Here is a 21,446-nt window from a genome sequence, read left to right on the forward strand (position 1 = left end):
AGTGATTTTGTGCTTTGCTTATCAGAAGGCGGGTGGAGCGGTGGCTTAGTGGCTAGCTCGACTGGGTTATAGAAATCTACAGTGCTTTTTTGTGACGGTAGGCACCTGTACGGCGTACCGGCACCTTTTTTAATGTGGGGGAAAAATTACTTTTGTTGTATTTTAAGGTTTATTATTAATTTATTAGTTGTTAAAAGCTAATCCATCACTGAGTACCGGCATGAAATTTTCTTTACAAAAAAAGCACTGTATATAAATATATATATGTCAGTGACGTAGCTAGGGTGGGTGGAGAATTTGAAAATCCCCCGGACCCCAAATGAGTGTTTTTTACATTAAATATTAAAAAGTATGCAAAATGCAGGCCCCCCAGATGATGGAAAATTCCTAGCTACGCCCCTGATATATATATATTTATATTATAGTGTGTGTGTGTGTTAAGTTTAAGAGTTTACATGGGGTGAGGGTTTGCAAAAAAAAAAAAAAAATCGCCATCCACCTATTAAAAAGTTCTGGATCCGCTAGTGCCTCAATATCTTATGTCTCAACGTCTTACCTTATGTCTGAACGTCTTACCTTATGTCTCAACGTCTTACCTTATGCTACCCAAACAAATGTGTAGATCAGGAACCAACAAGACATCTGAGAAAACAACAGACCAGAAGAGACAGTAATCATGAGAAGTGTTTAGTTCCAAACCACGGTAACAATGAAACAAATTGTGAAATGAATCTCATTTTCTTAAACGTTTTGTTTGTGCTTATCAGAAACTGGTAACGTTCATACAATTTGTAGACATAACAACAGACAAGGATGGTATGGGGATGTAAGATTACAGGACCATCGACTTTACTATTGAAAATGCATTAACCGACGAACAGAACTGAGCCTAGAATAGAAGGTTTAAATATGAAATTCGACATTGACATCTTTGGAAAATATTGTGATAAGGGTGGCAGGGATCCTAGAAGTATACTCATTGGTGTTAGGAATGTAACGAAACAGAAGGTGGCCAATGGTACAAGAAATTTGAAAATAATTTGATCTACATCTACAATCAAGACACAAACAAATCAATACGTTTTACAATTCTTCCTATTAGCTTGCAAACTCTTCATTTGGCTAGAAACTTAACAGTATGATTGATTGATACATATATATATGCATACATTACATACATTCAATTATATATATATAATAGATAATGAGAATTATACTATTTCAATTATATGTTTATTGTTGATGGTAACATTGATCATTTTTATGGAACTTGATGTAACATATTTCAAGTTACTTATTAATTTAGAAAATACACAGGAATTGGTATACCAGAAATTAACAATATATCACATAATTATATAGAGATCTGTATAAAGTAATATGTAGAATGTGTTAATAAAACACAATTTTAACAATGTAGATATGTTAAGACTTAATGTCTAGTATCATTCACATTTATTCAATTCTACACCTCAAGTATACTGAATTTTTTATTCTGCATGTAAACTCAGGTACACGCTTCTACTTCTTTTGGCCCACATACATTCCAAGTAAAAATGCTTGGGTTTAGTGGAGAAATTTGACTTGTTTTTTCTCTCAGGGATGAGGTCTACACTAAAACCTTTCTGTCCATAGCTTGCCATGTCATCATCTCTTTTCACAGAGTATAGCCTACAGCCATGCCTTCCCAGCAGTCAACATGTATGCCCACCAGTTTAAATACATTTTACATAAACACAATTTTTAATACATCAAGACAATTTTTTATATTAAGAACTAAATGTATGTACCCTAGGGTTAATAAATATTCATATGAAACTCTTACAAACTACAATCTTATTTTCATCCATGCAAATAATACATATAAAACATGATTGCATTCATTCACTCACATACAGTGCATAAGGTCCTCCTTGTTGAATGCCAGAATAAGGTCTTTGTGAATATTAGAGAACTTTTAACATGTTAACAAAAAAGTAGCACAAGAATGGTAACGTTCAGTACTTTAGTTATATTAAATAACAAGAACTGGCTATGAAATTATGTTTTCAAAAATATGTTTAAATGTATACAATATGCCTACTTAGTGCACATTAAGGAAACAAAAATTGGTTAAATATATACAATTATTTTGACAAAAATTAAATGTCATATATAAAAGTTACAAAAAAAAAAAAAAGAAAACAAGTTCTTTTGTTTCCCTACATTATAAAATAGTATTCCTATTATTAATTTTCTTAGTGGATATAAAGTCTTTTAAGTAGTGACGTAAATTGAAAATATGTTTTTGGAAGATCAAATATAGCCACTGCACATATCTTAAAGTAACTTGTGACAGTGCATATGTATCACAAATGGCCTCACATGAGAAATTGCAAAGGTTAAAGATTGACTCTCAAGATGTAAAATGTTACAGAAAGAATAGTGAAATCATATTTTCAATAGCGCTATTATTTTTTAATATCTAAATGTGACAGACTACACAAAGCTATTAGTGACTTTTTTCCTTTCAATAACACCAGTAGGCTTTATTGTTATTTTTGCTGATGACCTATAATAGAATAGATCAAATCATAAAGGTATAGAAAGGAAAAAAATGGTTGATAGGGGAAAATTTCATCTCTTTATATATTCAAATGATTTAAAAAAGAAATTAGTAATGAAAAGTTACTATGAATTAAAACTATTTATTTTAACTAAAATTACCAAATAAATGGAATCAGTTTAGCAGTTCTTTTAACATAGGCAATGTATTCAGGGCTTTGACCCCAGCGTTTGAATCCGGCAGCTTCCAGAATGGGAATGCCACTAACATTGGTCAGAAGATAAGATAAAAATAATGGAGATATTACACTAATATGTTCCCATCCTTGTAAGGTAGTATAGGAGGATATGTAGAGTCCAGTCCACATAAGAATCTCTCCCAGATAGTTGGGATGCCTTGAGATGCTCCATAAGCCTGCGTCGATAAATTTACCCTGAAAATGATAATTAAAATGTCTTTTAATAAAGTTTGGTCTGAAAAGAAAATTTAAAAAAAAAATAGGTTTGATTTTGATATTTTACTTCTAAGAAAGAAAACAAAACGGAAACAAAAAAAACATTCACTGGAGATTTAAAGGAAAAAAATAAAAGAAGGTATAAAGAATTGAATTCTAAATACATTTTGTGGACTAAAAATATTGTATATAATAAATTGCAAAAGAAAATGGTCTTTTTTTTTTTTCTCACTCAAGATTTAGTGTGGAAATAGCTATTAGAATTAAAATCTTTTTTAAAGTACATATAGAATCTATTATAAAGTTGAATTTTTTGCATTAATTTTTTTTTTATCTGAAAGAAAGGTACATATGCTTTGAATGTTTCACACAAAAAAACCCACTCATTTTAAATGAATGTTTCACACAAAAAACAATACAGAATATAAGGTACACAATGAACGCTTCACACACACAAACAACACGGAACATATGCAATAAGGTTTCACATACAAACAACACGGAACATATGCAATAAGGTTTCACATACAAACAACACGGAACATATGCAATAAGGTTTCACATACAAACAACACGGAACATATGCAATAAGGTTTCACATACAAACAAAGCAAAAAAAAAGATACTTAACAGCATTTTCAGGAATGCTGCGAAATTGTGACTTCTGGTAATCAGCTAATGCCTCTAAGATAAAACCAAGTCCCCAAATTCCCCATCCAATTTTATCAAGAGTCTGAATGGGCTTATTATTTTTCTTGGAATTCACTATGATCGTTGGGAGCAGAGTTGACAGCACCCAGACACCTGGAATTAAGTCAATAGATAGTTTATTAATACAGGTACCTGTTAGATAGCAGTGCTCATAATTATAAGTAATCCATACTATTATACAAGTAATCTTTGCAACATAGCACTGTTAATTTGAACAAAGTGAAACATGTCAGTTCTTTCCATAAAAGACATAATAGCTTGTTCTTTTAAACTCCAAAATTATTTACAAAGAACAAAGAAATCTCATTTCTCAAATGAAAGCTAAACCAGTTAAAATCTGCTTAAAGTTCTTTATGCAAACATGCTTTCAATAACATCAATTATTGGAAACCCACATAAAACCCACATATAACAAATAACCTACATATGTCTTTCTATCTCTCCTTACAGTCTGATTTATGTGAGTGGGACTCAATACTCCCCCCAATCACCCAAAGCAAGTTATTTTAATGCCATAAGTAGAGTTATGGGGTTAGTGTAAATTCCAATAAATGAGTAAATGGATTATACACCTATAGACAAAAGAAACTGATCGTGTGACATTCATCAACTTGTAAGTAGAAAAGCCAGTGAGCTGACTCCATTCCTTCTGAGGTATAGAAAAAAAAAAGGCAGCCCACCTACAGAAGCTTTTCTTACTAGTGTGAACAAAAGTCAATACCACAGAACATTACATGAAGATTACATGGGAAGCATGGTCAAGAGGCTAAGTACGCTTGAATTAGGCTTGAACTAGGCTTGGCTTGACTACCTATGAAGGGGTCTCGAGGTTCAACACCCAACTTTGGCAGAGTTGTGTTTACTGAGCGCCTAAAGGCAGCAAGGAAAATATTTCTTCCAGATAACCCCTCCCAACTGATCCACAAATGAGATTGGACCATAGTGCTCTGAGCATGCTATAAGCATGAAAGTAGCACTATATAAAAGCTATACATTTTTTTTTACAAGGACCCCTACCTGAAAGTAAATGTGGCTTCAGGAAAGAGTGTGGAACTGGGGACAATGCCAGGAACAAAATATGTATGTCCACATAAGCATGTGAGGAGAACTTTAAAAGATCATGTCCTAGTTTGGTTGCCCAAATAATTTTAAAGTGAGACACATGGTGGCATGATAGCTCATGTTCAGGATAGAAGAAATACCAACCAAGAAATATACTCCTCTATCACCAAGGTCAGTGCATCATTCTTAGGCAGACTACCCAGAAATGTATAACGTAAAATCACTACAAGAACAAAACTATAGGTCTATTGGGCAATAACCTTCGTTTATGCCATCAAAAGGTAGGAAAGGACACTGAAGTTTTACACAGAGCGGTTCTGCTAAGTATAAACCATTTTGATGTCAACAGAACCTTGTAGGCAGTCCACATCTGCTTAATGAGAGACTCCCAAAGAGACATCTTTGGCCATCTAAGCAAGGGAAAGAGAGGACTTAGAGCACACAAAAAATATATTTAAAGACTCTAAAAGTATATTGCTAGTGTTGAATATAAACTTCAAAAAGTATTAAATTGTATTAAGATAAGCAAAAAACTGATTTTACCTTGAATAGTCCAATAGACCCAGAATAATCCAGGCTTGTGTTTGACAACATTGAAACGTTTATCACCTCCATCTTTTATAACTCTTGTAAACAAATAGTAGCCTAATCTGGTAAAAAAAAAATAAAGTCCTTTGCAAAAAGATTAGTTAAAATTGTAATTTTAATAATAGTAAAAACTAAAATGAATATATATATATATATATATATATATATATATATATATACACACACACACAAAATAAGGTTGTCTATTATATATATGCATATAATTACTGAATTTTCTTTTAGGATATAAAATTTTTGAAAAAAATTGTAATTCAAAATGTCATCTTTATCACTGCTGTAATATCGTTCACAGTATTCTATTAATCATTAAAAAAAAAGTTACCTAGAAGCCCATGCTATTACAAGTCCACTATTAACTTTTTGTCTGGTATGCAATGTTTTATTTTGACTCAAACTTAGCAAGGTTAAGGTCACAAAAGTAATAGAGCCTGAAAAAGAAATGAGAACATTTACTTTAAAATGAGGAGGCACTGTGGCTGATTAGGCGGCATAGTGGCTGAGCGGTAATGCACTTGGCTTCCAAACCGAGGTCCTGGGCAATGGTGTAGCTAGGGTGGGAGGAAGAGGGGGAGAATTTGAAAATCCCCCCGGTCCACAAATGAGTGTTTTTTACATTAAAATTTAAATATTATGCAAAATGCAGGGGCCCCCAAACAGATCAAGCCCTCGGATCCCCAAACGATGGAAACTTCCTAGCTAGGCCCCTGGTCTTGGGTTCAAATCCTTGTGAAGACTGGGATTAACTTTGGAATCTTTGGGCGCCTCTGAGTCCACCAAGCTCTTATGGGTACCTGACATTAATTGGGGAAAAGTAAAGGCAGTTGGTCATTGTGCTGGCCCACATGACACCTTCGTTACTATGGGCTAGAGAAACAGATGACCATTACATAATCTGCCCTATAGATCACAAGATCTGAAAGAGGAAATTTACTTACTTTATTACTTTAAATAAATTCTTCTTCTTCTTCTTCATCGTTCTCATTGTTATTTTGGAGTGTTCATATGACTAGACCAATACATGAGATGAACCGCGCAGTGGTTTCCAAATCAGGGAGCTCTCCATATAGTTTTCTTTCTATTGGGGTGATTTGGGGCCAATGTCTTATACGGGCCTCTTGGTAAAGAGAGCAGTTTTGGAGGACGTGGTCGGCATTCTCTGGCGACACTCCACATGGGCAGACCCCACCGGCCCCAATTTTGAGCTTCTGGTGCATGTGTTGTCGCATTCTGTTGTGTCCGGTCCTGAGTCGAAAGATTAGACGCCGGTCCCGTCGGGATAGCTTTTAGTAAGCGTCATCTTTCTTGTGAGTTGGATGAGAGCTTGTCCATTTCTCATTTATTTTGTTTTGTTAGACATCTTATTTATAGTTTAGTTATTTAGCAACGCACCATAGAAGACGCATATTGAACGGGACTAGTGACGTTTGGGATATGTTGGGTTAGAGACCGGAAAATCAGTTAGCGATATAATCCTCAAGGGTAACGACGTGTTTAGTGACAGAGACTTTTACTGTGGCCTTTTCTTATAATAAATACATGTTACATTGTTCTTCAGCGTTGACTACATCTCTTTACTAGTTAAAACCGATGTGTTTGTTTTGTCTGGATTGTTGATCAACTACACGGAATACACCCAAACAATAAAACCCAAACGCTTGCAGAGTAATTGGTTGAAATTCAACAGTCATCCATAGTTGACCTCAAGACAGCCTGAACAAGCAACATCACAGTTTACAATTAATTTCTTCATTTCTTCTGGATAGAGTGCAGAGTTTATTTGAGAGTTAGTTCTCCCACTCTTGGCGAGTGTGTCAGCCTTCTCATTTCCTTCTAGTTGTATATGGGCTGGTATCCATTGAATAACAGTTTTTTTTGCTGTTGATGTTGAGCTTTGTAAGTGCTGTTCTGAGGTTTTTAATATAAGGGGAATCAGAGTTTTGCAAGCTTTGGAGGGTTGTTTTTGCATCGGTTATCAAGACAATCTGACTGTGAGGGGAACTTGGATGATTTGCTAGCATGGTAGCAGCTAGTGCTAGTGCTTCCCTTTCTGCTCTATGACAGTCAGAGAGCTCTCCAGTTGCAATGGATTTTTCTAGTTTTCCTCCATCTGGCCATTCGATAAGTATTCCAGCTCCTCCATTTATGGTGGATTTATGGGATGAGCCATCCGTGTAAACTCTAATCCACTGGTTGCTAGGGTTATTGGTATGTAGAAAACAGTTCACTATTTCCTTGAGCTCTGTTGGTCTGTAATCAGATTTTCTTTTTATGTTTTCAATATGGTCCCTTATAGTAGGAAGAGGGCTTTCGTCCCAGGGTGGAGATTCGTTATAGAGTATCGAGGATTCCAGAGTAATTTTTTCAAGTTGGTGTTTCTTTTTTAGGTTTAGAGATTCCTGTATGAAATTGGTCTTTTTGAGACGCTTTTTTGTGCCAGTTTTGTGGATTTTTGTTCTGAGTGGGTGCCTTTCCAAGGTTTCCAATTTAGTGAAGTGAAGTATAGTGAATGTGAAGTTAGATGTGAACCTGGCCTAACTGATGTCTTATTGAATATCTAGATCTAATTGATCTAATTGTTTTGTAAAACATTTCCATAAAAAAAAAATCCAAAAGAAAAAAATAATTTTTCTTTGGTTAGGTGTTCCATTATGCGGTCCTAGTGGTTCACTAGATAATATGAAAAACTACTTATTAATTGTTGTTTCAAATTACGGTATGTCTGACTTATATGCATACTAAATAGATTGTTTCACTTTAAAAAATAGTAAACATTTTTTGTGTGTAAATATAGTACTTAGTATAACAGAACCTACATAACTTAACAATAAAAATTTAAAAAAAATATTTTTTTGACAAAAAATCTACAACCATTTGCATAAAAGTGTTAAAAATATGATAAATAGTCGCCTCCCCTAATAAAGCGCCTCAACTATTAATAGTGAATAGTTGTAAAAGTGGTGTATTTTTATGAAAAAAACTGCTTGCATAAGTGATTTAAAAAATTAGATTTTTCGTTTTCAGAAAAGAAAAAAGTATGGTCTAAAATATTGTGATGTCGGATTTTCACTATCTTTTCTAGTTTACGAGATAAACAGGACAAACGGACAGACAGCGGCCACACAAAACTAATAGCATCTTTTCCCCTTTCGGGGGTTGCTAAAAATTTAAAGAATGTAACATTAAAATCATTAAACATTACTTTTTAAAACTCTGCACATAGTGAATTTGACAAGCACAACAGTTGGATAGATGCAGCAAGTATCTAGATCTAGTAGAACATAAAATAGACATAGTACTAGAGAATATACTATAGTCTATGTCATAAAAAGAGGTTTAAATAAATGTTATCAATCAGAAACACCCCAATAGAAAGAAAACTATATGGAGAGCTCCCTGATTTGGAAACCCCTGGGCAGTTCATCTCATGTATTGGTCTAGTCATATGAACGTTCCAACATAAAAATGAGAATGAAGAAGAAGAAACTTAAATGGTGTCAGAAGTGAGATTTTTTATTTGAGGCACATCGGCACAATTTAGGCCATGTCGTGCCTGCAGTCCCTTAAGGACTACTCTCTCTATCTAAACAGCAAGGGCCAGATTCTATACAGTCATATCATTAAAATCAAGGTCTATTCACAGTTAAAATAGTAAAGGTAGTAAAAATTTAAATATTTGGTAAAAATCTAATGTAAATAGTGCATGTTCACAAATTCATAAATCAGATCTTCGTAGATAGCCCCACTTCCCGGATAAAGCCCAGTACCTTCCCAGGGTCGACATTATCAAATAGTGTTTTTAAATTAGTGGCTCTAAAATATTTCGCCCTGACATCCTGTTATCTGGGACAATCAACGAGGATATGTTCCACGGTGAGGCAAGAGTCACAGTACTCACAAAGTGGGGGCTCCTCTCTCTTCAGTACAAAAGAGTGCGTGATGTAGGTGTGGCCAATCCTAAGTCTGGACATGGTCGTGCTACCACACCTTGTCAGACCCTTAGATGTGGGCCGCCACCTGACATCCGCCACAATCTGCCTGAGTTTACTGTGAGTCTCAGCCTCCCATTGGTTCTGCCACTCTCGATAGGTGGCAGAGGCAATACTTTGTCTCAGGTCCGAGTAGGGAATTTGGGTTCCTGACACTGCATGATTTAGGGCTCTCTTTGCTTCTCTGTCTGCGGCTTCATTTCCCTCAATGCCAACATGGGAGGGGACCCAGATGAAGGTGACATCCCTACGGTCGGCTGTTATTTGGTCCAACAGCTTCAGGCTCTTATGTACCAATGGGATGTCAGTCTTCATCCGCCCCAAAGCTTGCAATGCAGATTTGGAGTCGGAGCAGATTATAAATTTCATCCTTTCGGATGCTTTTACGGCCATAAGTGCAAGCAATATTGCGTGCAATTCGGCCGTAAAGATGGAGCAGCCATCAAGGAGTCTACGGGAGATTGTTTTGTTCCGAAAGGAGCAGGCACACGCGACCTTTCCCTCCATTTTGGATCCGTCTGTGTAGATGGTGCCACAATCTCCGTAGCTCTCCTGCAGTTCCCTAAAGTGGACTTGTAGTATGCTTGGGTCTGTATTTTCTTTTTTTTAAATTAAGGAGGGATAAATTTAATTTGGGTTTATTCATTAGCCAAGGAGGATTCTGAGGGGTTTCTATTTTAGAGATTTGGTCAATGGGTGGGGTTAAATTTTGGATGGGTTTTCTCATTCGAAGGCCCAACGGCTGTATGACATTAGGCCTTCGATTGTATAATTCTACCTCTGCGGGGTTAAATATGGAGTCGAAAGCAGGGTTCCTGGGGTTGGATTTTAGCTTGACTATATACTGCATTGCAAGCTTTTTCATTCTTATATCCATGGGGAGTTCTCCAGCCTCCACATGGAGACTTGGGATAGGTTTTGTACGAAACGCGCCGAGACAGAGACGCAGGGCAGCATTTTGTATTGGTTCCAGTATTTTTAGGTACGACTTCCTTGCTGCTCCATATATTATGGATCCGTAGTCTAGCTTGGATCGAATTAGACTCCGATAAAGCAGCAGCAAGGTATCTCTGTCAGCTCCCCAGTCCGTATGGCTGAGTACTCTTAGTATGTTTAATGACTTTTGGCATTTCTTCTTAAGTTCCTTAATGTGGGGGAGAAAATTAAATTTGGAATCTAAGGTGAGGCCTAAAAATTTTGTAGTTTTCATGACAGGGATCTTCTTTTTGTGTATAAATAGTTCAGGGTCTGGGTGGAGTCCCCTTAGATTACAAAAATGCATACTAACTGTTTTGGAGTCTGAGAATTTGAAACCATTATAGTTTGCCCAACCCTGAATTTTGTTTAAACATAACTGTAATTTTCTTTCTAAGGTGTTCATGTTTTTCCCATAAGTAAAAATGACATAAAGAGCACTCTATGCCAGGGGACAGCGCATTTATGATGCTATTTATTTTAATGTTGAACAGGGTGACTGACAGAATGCTGCCCTGGGGTACACCCATTTCCTGGTCATGAGTGTCAGAAGCGGAGTTGCCCACTCGAACCTGAAATTTTCGATCTTTCAGGAATTCCTCCACAAAACGGGGGAGGTGTCCCTTAAGCCCCATAAGCGCCAGGTCACGTAGAATGCCATGTTTCCAGGTTGTGTCATAGGCCTTTTCTATATCGAAGAATACAGCTACTAGATGTTCTCTTCTGAGTAATGCATTTTCTAATATAAGCTTCCAGCCTTACCAGGTGGTCAGTTGTTGTCCGCCTCTGCCAGAATCCGCACTGGTAGTTTGAGATCACTTTATTCCTTTCCAGGTACCAGACCAGCCTACTGTTAATCATTCTTTCCATGGTTTTGCAGATGCAGCTTGTTAGTGCTATTGGTCGATAGTTAGCTGGGTCAGAGCCGCCTCTTCCCGGTTTAGGTATCGGTCTAACTGTGGCTTTCCTCCAGCTGTTTGGGAAAGCGCCTGTTTGCCACACACAGTTATAGACCCCTAGCAGGACTGCCAATGAGGGTTCGGGAAGGTGCTTGAGGAACTGGTAATGGATTTCGTCTTCTCCAGGCGCTGTGTCATGTGACTTGTCCAGCGATTCCCTCAGTTCCTCAAGCGAGAACGGTTTGTTGTAGTCTTCATTGTTCTCTGACCTGAAATCAATGGGGTGTCTTTCCTCCCTGGTTTTGACTTTTTGGAACTCTGGCGTGTAGTGTGCAGTGGATGATTTTTCTGCTATTGAGGATGCAAGGCAGTCAGCTATTTCTCTGGGGGACGTGACAGTTCGTCCTTGGTTTTTCAAATGCCCTATTGCATTTGATTCTTTCCCTTTGATTCGCCTTACTGCCTTCCAAACCGCTCTAATCCAGACTGCCGACAAAACTTCTCCAGGAATTCCTTTTGGCTGACCGTATGGTTTGTCTAGCCTTTGCTCTAGCTATCCTGAATAGCTTTAGGTTTTCCTGGGAAGGATTCTTTATAAATGCAGCCAGTCGTTTTTTCCTATCGCCAATAGCACTTTTGCAAGCTGTATCAAACCATGGTTTGCTAGGCCGTTTTGGATTTGCAGAGGTTAGGGGTACAACTTTCCTGGCTGTCACAGTCCAGTTTTAGAACCTCTGTGACATGAAGTGATACTCAGTCACCTATTGTAATATTCCGTGCGGGCAAGCACGAGGTTAAGTGAATAAGTTAAAGGACTCTAGAATAAGGGTCAAAAGTTAGTTAGTAAAGAACTCCAGCAGAGAGTGGATGTACGATTTTCTCTGTCTGTAATATGTACCTTAATGAATTTGAGCTTATGTTAACTTGAGAGTTTTCTTCGGACTTATATTTTGAACATTTCATTGATGTGATTACTTATTCCACATGGCATGAACAGCCAGTATTTATTGGTGTATATTTTGTGACGGCTGAAGTCGCCAGTATTTTCTGTAATTTATTTTATATATAATAAACGTTACGTCTGCTACCAGCGTGTTCATCAGTAATTCTAAATGTTGTCGTTGGAGACTTTAGTATATTAGTAATGTTGCGCACTTGCAAATCTAATAAAGTACATCGCTAAGAGGAGCATTATAGCCGTACCAGAAGAGGTACCTACAACACACGGACGCACCCACGCCGCTACGCCTACAGCCAAAACCAGGTAGCGACATTTGGTGGCCAGTATGTCTTAAATGACAGAACGAACCTACACTCTTTAACAAGAGTACAAGGACTATTTTTCTTTCACCATGGCGGCGAAAACAATTCAACGAACTTAGAGGGCTAATAAACTTTTCTTCAGTAAGAAATCAACTCAGGTGGCCTTGCTACAACATGATCTCAGAGCGATTCCTAGATCTTAATATGCTATCTTAGATCGGGAAGTTGAAACAACCAGAAACCAAGATCTGATGCAGATTGATGATAAACAACAGTCAACAAAACAGGTCAAGGCCCATTCATCTCAACTCTCAGAGATCCACTACCTTAACATCATCATACACATAAGAGTCGATTTAATTAGTATGTATGAAACTGAATACAGCCATGCCTGATGAGCCGCAATATGGGTGAAAACAATTACTGAAGAAAAGCCGAAGCCGGAGTACAGCTACCTGTCTGTACTAATCAATTCCGACGTCATTCAAGTCGACGATTCATCGTGGTGTACGTCTCTTGAGACTCACCTAATCATTTGTTCACTGTTCCAGTAGCAAATTGTGGTACACTGGGGCACGTGATACCACCATATCGTCCTAACTGAAGAGAATCTTCTCCACAACATCTTCTGAAGAGAATCTTCTCCATAACATCTTCTGTGAAGAACTTCTCCTGTCTTATATTGCTAATTAAGTCAGTCATAGACTATTGGATTATCCTCTAAAAGAGCAAGTACTTTGGATTATATATACATATACTATTTGTCATCTTAGTCATCGTTGCCCATACTATTTGTACTAAACCGTTATTGGATCACTAGCTACCAGTATAATTAATTCTGTTTGGATTATTGAGCTCGTTATTGGATATATATTATATATTTGTGACTGGACTATTGGATATATTACCTTATTTCACTGATTTATTCTATGATTCGATTATAACTGGACTATGGATCTACACTAAGAGTATCGAGCTTATCTACATCAGACTACACTAGAAAGCCCCTGTAAGTTTTGATCAATTATTGAATATATTTGTTATACATTGATATAATTTAAAGCATCCAACTAAGTATTGTTGAATTTAAAGTATCCAATTAAGTATTGTTGACTATTGAAGATAGTCACTAGTGAGTAACTATTTTCATTTTTCTAAGTGTTCTTTTAAGGGTGGCTGGAGAGGGACTATTTTATGAACTATCATAACAATAGGATCTATTAGGGTCTATCCTATTTGTTCTTTAACCTCTATAAGGCCCAATGCGTTTGAGGCTCTCCTTGTTGGTACGGAGGTCATAGAATATAGTGGGAAAATTATTCATTTAGCTGTTGAGTCTTGTTTGTATTTCTGTCAGTGTACTTAATCTGTATCTATATTGTTGTTTGTTTAAAAGTCCTGTATCCATATATCTGTATTTCTCCTGTCACATTTCTACTTTTTATTAATTTCTTTAAAAGCAGACTGTGTTGTTCTCTATATTGTTTCTGTGTTTGTCCTTTTACTTATACTGTACATATATTTTCTTTCTTTTACTAATTTACATTTTTACTATTTTACTTTGGCACAACAGCACACATGTATAACATATGTTGAAATTTATGACTATTGAATTTGAATAATTTATAATTGAGTAACTGAGTAAATTTTGATCTAGATCTATACATTGGAAAATTATCACTACATTCTTTCATTACATTGTAACCATTGATTGAATTTTTTATACTATTGTGTAATATACACATGTTAAATAATTGACACACACAGTATTGACAAGTATAACACAGTACATTTTTTCTTTTCTCAATTAACTACACAAAGCATTAAACATGTCTTCCTATGACAAAATTTTAGAGCTAGTGAAAGTCATGGAACTTGAAGGGGATGAGAAAAAGGAATTTATCAAAAAAGAACTAGAAAAGGCTGAGAAGAAAGAAAAGGAGGAAAGGGAAGAAAAGAAACAAATTAGAGATAGGGAAGAAAGAGCTGCTGAAAGAGCTCATCAGAAAACATTAAAAGAACTAGAAACTAAACAAAGAGAAAGCCAAGACAAAGTAGAGTTAGCTAAACTAGAAGCTGCCAAAACAAATCCCAACATTAATACCCAACAGTCTACAACTAAACCATTCATCTCTAAATTCCATAAATATAATTCAAAAGATGAAACACTTGAAAACTATTTAGTACAATTTGAGCATATAGCCTCAACCTATAGTCTTAACAATGAGGACATGGCCAAACACCTACTAGCAAATTTGTCGGGAGAACCCCTCAACATCATTTCCACTCTAACAATAGACCAAAAGAAAGACTATGCAGCAGTAAAGACTAGATTACTAGAACACTTTGGAAAAAACTCAGATTTCTATCGTAAGCTATTCAGGGACACTAAATTGAAAAAAGATGGGGACTTCAACAGAATAATATTCGACATGAGGACTAATATGATAAAATGGTTAGAGCTAGCAAAATGTGACATCAAGGACCCGACACAAATCCTAGACATGCTACTTATTGACAATGTCCTCAACAACGTGACAGACTTAGTATTTACTTTCCTTAAAGAAAAGAAGATCAAGACAGAGACTGAACTGATAACGAATCTAAATCTATTTAAAGACAGTCACCCTGGACACACGATTGACAAAAGAGACCTACACCAACTAGTAGCCACAGCAACAACATTCAATAACAACAACAATGACAAATTCAAATGGTCCAACACCAAGACTTGTTTCAATTGTGGGAGAAAAGGTCACGTAAAAAACCAATGCAAAGCTCCTATAAACTACAATAACAATTACAGATACAGAAGTTACACCAATTTCTACAACCCAAACAGCTACAAACAAAACAACAATAATTACAATAATAGACCATATAGACTACACCAGAGTGCAAGTCCCAATGAAAGAAGAAATTTTGCAAACAGTTACCAACACAATAGCTATAACAGAAACAACAGACAATCTAGGAGGGACACATACAACAATCAGTCTAATAACCATCTACACAGAAATAATAATAGTCATGACAATAGAGAAGAATTAACAGCCTACATGCATTACAATAAGCCAAAATTGAACCTATACCCCTCATACGTAAATGGAATTAAAGTAGAAGCCCTCAGAGATACAGGAAGCAGTGCCATATTAATAAATTCAAAACTAGTAAAACCAGATCAAAAACTGCCAGAAAAGATCAAACTTACATATGCCAATCAAAAGAAATTTGATATTTGTGATACAGCCAGAATACACCTAGATACCCCATGGATAACTGGAGAAGTAGATGTTATTATTTTAGATACACCAGCACAAGATTTAATAATTGGTAATGTTAATGGTATAAATGATTTAAGTAAAGAAGAAATTATAGAATGGGCAGCAAAAAAGGGTGAAATTTGTGAACTATCTGCTGCACAAGATACAAGTCCTACTAAAAACCACTTAACTAATGATAACATTATTAGAGTAGAGAATCTATCAAGATACACTAGATGGCAAACAATTATGGGAGAATTCAGCAATGTAGCACATGTTAAATGGGTAGATATAAGAACTCAAGATAGATCAAATAAAATTGCATTTGTACACTTAAACACAGTAGAAGATTGTTATAGAATTATTAAAGCATTCAATAATAAGTTATTTAGAGGAAGATATATTAATGTGAAATATGAAAATGTTTAACTTCACAATGTAATTAGAAACAACCATTTTCAAGCAGGTCAACCTGACATTTTTTTCTTGCCATTTTTCAAATAGGTCATGACACTTTATTGTTACATTTTTCTTTGAGGTCATCATGACACCTCAATTGCTATTGACCTATTATGCTTATGATCAATAACAGATCATCTATTTGCTCATTGTATTTTATTGTCAACTTGTAATATGACAAATACCAGATGTGTTTGTTTTGTGTGTATATATTGTATTTCATTACTGATTGTGCACAGCAATGTAAACAATGAGATGTAAACAACAGTGAACTACTTGAACTGTTGACCTGAATTTTTTTTTTCTCATAACAACTCACAGATGTAAATATTGTCTAAAATTTTTTACACACTTGAATACTACAATGAATGTTTATAAACATGGAAATTTGTCTACTATGGTACTTCAATACTACACTCAGACTATTTATAGTAGTCTTATGACATGTGTCTGAAAATTTTTTTTTCATTTTTCTTGATGATGGCAAAACTTAGAATAATATTTTGACACAGCACATCACAGTTGTAAATAAATATGAAATTTTTTTTCTGTAATCATTTTGAGTAAATTTACTCAGTGTGTCAAATGATACACATTGATAAGGTTGTGCATCTACAATTATAATAAAACATGGGATGTGGAATAACTTGTATATTTTTTCCTTTTTTATATTGATTAGCATGTGATTGTTTATACAATTTTTTTTTCTCAGTACAAATGTATGCATAAAGTTTGTTAACACTTGATGGAGGTACTTTTCATTACAATTAGTGTGACATTTCAGTGATTTTGCTCTCAGTGAATTAAGTATATAAATGATTATACATTTTGGACTCAGTAATTTATATGATGTTATACATAATTACTAAGATTATATAAGATGATATGAGCAATTGGAGTGAACTTACAGCACTTGATAGAATATTGGACCAAGCTCATATATATTTGTACAGTGATATTAATGTAAAATATATTTGTCAAAGATTTTTGGTCAAAAATCTTTTTGGAGTGTGGGGCGTATGTCACAGTCCAGTTTTAGAACCTCTGTGACATGAAGTGATACTCAGTCACCTATTGTAATATTCCGTGCGGGCAAGCACGAGGTTAAGTGAATAAGTTAAAGGACTCTAGAATAAGGGTCAAAAGTTAGTTAGTAAAGAACTCCAGCAGAGAGTGGATGTACGATTTTCTCTGTCTGTAATATGTACCTTAATGAATTTGAGCTTATGTTAACTTGAGAGTTTTCTTCGGACTTATATTTTGAACATTTCATTGATGTGATTACTTATTCCACATGGCATGAACAGCCAGTATTTATTGGTGTATATTTTGTGACGGCTGAAGTCGCCAGTATTTTCTGTAATTTATTTTATATATAATAAACGTTACGTCTGCTACCAGCGTGTTCATCAGTAATTCTAAATGTTGTCGTTGGAGACTTTAGTATATTAGTAATGTTGCGCACTTGCAAATCTAATAAAGTACATCGCTAAGAGGAGCATTATAGCCGTACCAGAAGAGGTACCTACAACACACGGACGCACCCACGCCGCTACGCCTACAGCCAAAACCAAGTAGCGACACTGGCTATACTTAGTAGCTTGCTAGCAAAGGTATCAGCTGGGTTCTGTTCATGGAGGATATTTTCTGTGATATCCTTGGAGCATCTTTTTTGGAATTGTTCCCAATCTGCCTTATTCAGTTTCCACCGCTGAGGTCGTCCCAATGAAGGGAGATTGTTAGTAATGATGATTGGGAAGTGATCACTTCCCCGTAGATCATTGCTAACTGACCATTTAAAATCGTCCAGAAGTCCGGGGACGCATACGGTGAGGTCAATGCATGTGAGTGATCCAGTTCCTGGGTGCAAGTAGGTCGGTGATGCATCATTAAGTATGCATAAATTATGTTGGAGGAAGATATCCTCCAGCATACGACCTCTTGTGTCGGTATTGTTGGATCCCCACATGGTGTTATGGGCATTGAAATCCCCAAGGATTAAATAAGGCCGGGGGAGTTGTTTCAATAGGTCCTCCATGTCTGTTGGGTTTAATGGAGCGCCTGGTGGTAGATACAGGCTGCAGCAAGTGATAACCTTGTGAAGGGTTATCCTAGCTGCTACGGCCTGTAGTGTGGTCTGTAGTTCTACCCTCTCATGGGGGGTGCTATCCTTCACAAGGATACAGACTCCACCTGATGCTCTCTCTGCATCCTCAACATTCTTGCTGTAAGCACGGTAGCTTCGGAAGCTAATGCAATCTTTCAGAAATGTTTCCTGTAAGCAGACAGCTACAGGAGTCTCAGAGTCCATCAGTAGCTGCATTTCCTCGTAATTGGCCTTGAGGCCTCTACAGTTCCACTGTACAATTCTGGAATCCATGGCTTATTCTAGATGACCTACTTGGAGCTATTTGGCCTTGGGAGGCCCCCGGAGGGGTTTCCCTTTATTCCAGTGACCTTGGTATTTTTATTCTTGGGTTTGGATGGAGAGGAGGACAGCCCCCTTTTGGGGGAAGTCTTTCTCTCTGGAGAGGGGAGATCCCTCTGGTTAGAGCGGAGGTTATTTCCTCCTCTCTCACCTCGGGCATCCTCTCCGCTTTGATTTCTCCCCTTAGGGAGTTGGTCAACCTCTAATTCGGTAGAGGTTGGGGTGTCTGGCTGGGTTCTCTGAGGAGAACCTGTGTCAGACATGATGTCTCCGGGTTCTCCCGGAGTATTGGTTTTGACATGCTGCTCAGTCTCCATGCTCTCATCAGTGAGCACAGAGAACCTGTTCTTTAGCATACAACAGGGCTTTCTTGTTTCTTCAGTGGTGTGTTCTTTGGTGGTGTTTTCTTCTGAGTTGGAGGAGGAGGAGGGGGTGGTGGGGTCAATGTGTCCGTCTGTGTGGCTATGGATCTTCCTATCTTAGCAACAGCCTGGGCGTAGGTCTTTGTCAAGCCGAATTGGCCCTTGGGTAGGGCCAGTACAGCCGATTTCGCCTGGCTGAAGGTACATCAATTTCTTGCCTTGTACTCCTGCACGGCAACCTCCTCTTTCCACACAGGGCAGTCCTTGGAGTAGGCTGAGTGGCCAGCTTGACAGTTTGGGCATTTGAACTGGGCTGTGCAGCCCTTGTCCTCATGACCCTCTCCAGCACATCTGGCACACACAGTGTTCCTCTTGCAGACTGCCGCGCTGTGTCCATAACCCTGGCACTTGAAGCACCTCATGGGGTTAGGTATGTAGCGCCTCATAGGTATCCTGCCTTCACATACTCTGGCGGTGTCCTAGTTCCGAATGTGAGGATAATATTGGCGGTTTTGACCTCCTCACCATCCCTAAGCCTGGTAATGCGCCAGGCATGGGTGACTCCTTCAATGCCCTCCACTATTTCCTTCTCGGAACATTCCAGTAGGTCCCTAGAGCTGATTACACCTCTGCTGGTGTTCAGACTCTTGTGTGGCATGACTTCCACTTGGAGATCACAGAGTCTTCTGCATCTTAAAAGCCCATCAGAGTGTATCTTGCCATCTACTTCTACAAGAAGTTCCATTGATTTGTGTAGCTTAGACACACTCTTGGGCTCTCCCACTACTGACTTGAGTCCATTATAGATAAGGAAAGGGCTCAGCTTTGTCAGACTTTTCCCCTCCTCTGTGCACCTGACCACCAAAAATGATGGCCAGGTAGTACAGCTTTTTGTGGCCTTCTCCTTTTTTGCCTCAATACGGCGTCTCTTGCCCAGACTTAAATCTGGGGCAAGTATTTTGTTGGGTTTTTTTTTGTCCATATATATTCTTGTTAATTCGGCACCTGTGCTCCCCACCCGCCATCGAGTCCAACAAGGGGACGGGCCATTCGGAAGTCCAGAATGAGCCCGCCAGGGCTACACAGGTGCTATACTCAGTCAGCTGCTGCATCGGACATGTGTGCGATACAGCAGCTCCCTGATAGACCCTACAGCCACCGTCCTCCAGCATAGGTCGAAGACCTATGTTGGTAGCTCGGCATGACCAGCCGATTGACCCAGAGCGGGCCATCTGGGCCTCAGGTCTAGGGGAACTTGGAGCCAAAGTATTGTGTTGTGGTGGTTTATCCTCAGATAGCCACCACTCAAACACCAGGATCTCTTTATCCCCCCTTACCTGTCGCAGTCCACGGCAAACAGACTGGTCTAGGACGTAGTGAGATATTTAGAGATAAGGAGACAGAGTGATGATCAATGAAGGCAGACTGAGGAAAAGAGGAGGCAGACACAATGATAGAAAAGAAGTAGGGCACTTTTGAGCTCCAAAAGCGCTAAGGAAAGAGGAGCGCAGTTTAACGTCATGTCTCGGGACAATTCAGAAGTGAGATGTGTCTCACCTTCTGCATAGTGGTCAACATCAACAAGCTAAATAGTGTTGATTTTCAATTGTCTAAATTGAGTTTTAAAATTTATTGAATTGTTTCATTTTTTAATGCTGATAAATTGTATATTTATTAATTGAAAGAAGAGAGATGTAACCTTTTTGTTATTATTTATAGATTATAGATCTAGAATTAGAATATTCTAGAATCTAGATAATATTCTACACGATAGAATTATGGATCTACGACCTACGTCTAGATCTAGGCTATAGATTCTATATCTGGAGCAGAGCTACATCCTACAAGTTACAACAGACAATAATAATAACACTAATAACAGCAACAGGCTGTTAACAGACAGTGAGACAGTACACTCATCACTCAGTCAGTATAAGTATAGCCTAGCAGTCTTGAGTCTAGGTAGGTCTAAGTCCTAAGTCTAACTCTTGGGTCTAGGTTCTAGGTAGATATTTAGTTACACTAGTCATTAGAGTGTCACTAGAGTCACTAGACTGACGACTTAGACTAATTTACCTGCTAAGTCGTAAAACTTTTCTGTTTGAAGAAAAGCTGCAATTATCCAGCAGCTCCACTGAATTCCAAAGTCTACAACGGCTGCTCTTCCTATGACATTTCCCATTATAAAATCAAATGGATTCATGTGATAAACTTCGTAGCTAGAATAGATTTTAGATGATCTTCTTTTCTAGATCTAGATAGTTCGAACAGTTCTAGAATCTATATCTAGATATCTACTTAAATCTACTAGATCTAGTAGCTAAGTAGTACTACTAGATCTAGATTCTAGTTCACTGACCTATAGATCTATATATCGTGACTGTGACCTAGACTTGTTATACTTTTTTTTCCCGTGTAACTCTTTTCTGT

At 37.4% G+C, this 21,446-nt stretch overlaps 1 protein-coding gene across 1 annotated transcript; it reads right to left on the reverse strand.

The window, feature by feature from the left end:
* Positions 1–1,650: 1,650 nt before the first annotated feature.
* LOC106072622 (uncharacterized) lies at positions 1,651–21,364 on the reverse strand. Its single transcript, XM_056043376.1, has 5 exons — positions 21,093–21,364; positions 5,704–5,809; positions 5,316–5,422; positions 3,631–3,803; positions 1,651–2,978 (listed from the first exon to the last, which is right to left on the reverse strand). The coding sequence occupies exons 1-5, from the start codon at positions 21,217–21,219 to the stop codon at positions 2,703–2,705; spliced, it is 789 nt and encodes a 262-aa protein (XP_055899351.1). The 5' UTR covers positions 21,220–21,364; the 3' UTR covers positions 1,651–2,702.
* Between the last annotated feature and the right edge of the window lie 82 nt (positions 21,365–21,446).

Source organism: Biomphalaria glabrata, chromosome 1 (assembly GCF_947242115.1).
Source record: "Biomphalaria glabrata chromosome 1, xgBioGlab47.1, whole genome shotgun sequence".
NCBI classification, from domain to species: Eukaryota; Metazoa; Mollusca; class Gastropoda; family Planorbidae; genus Biomphalaria; species Biomphalaria glabrata.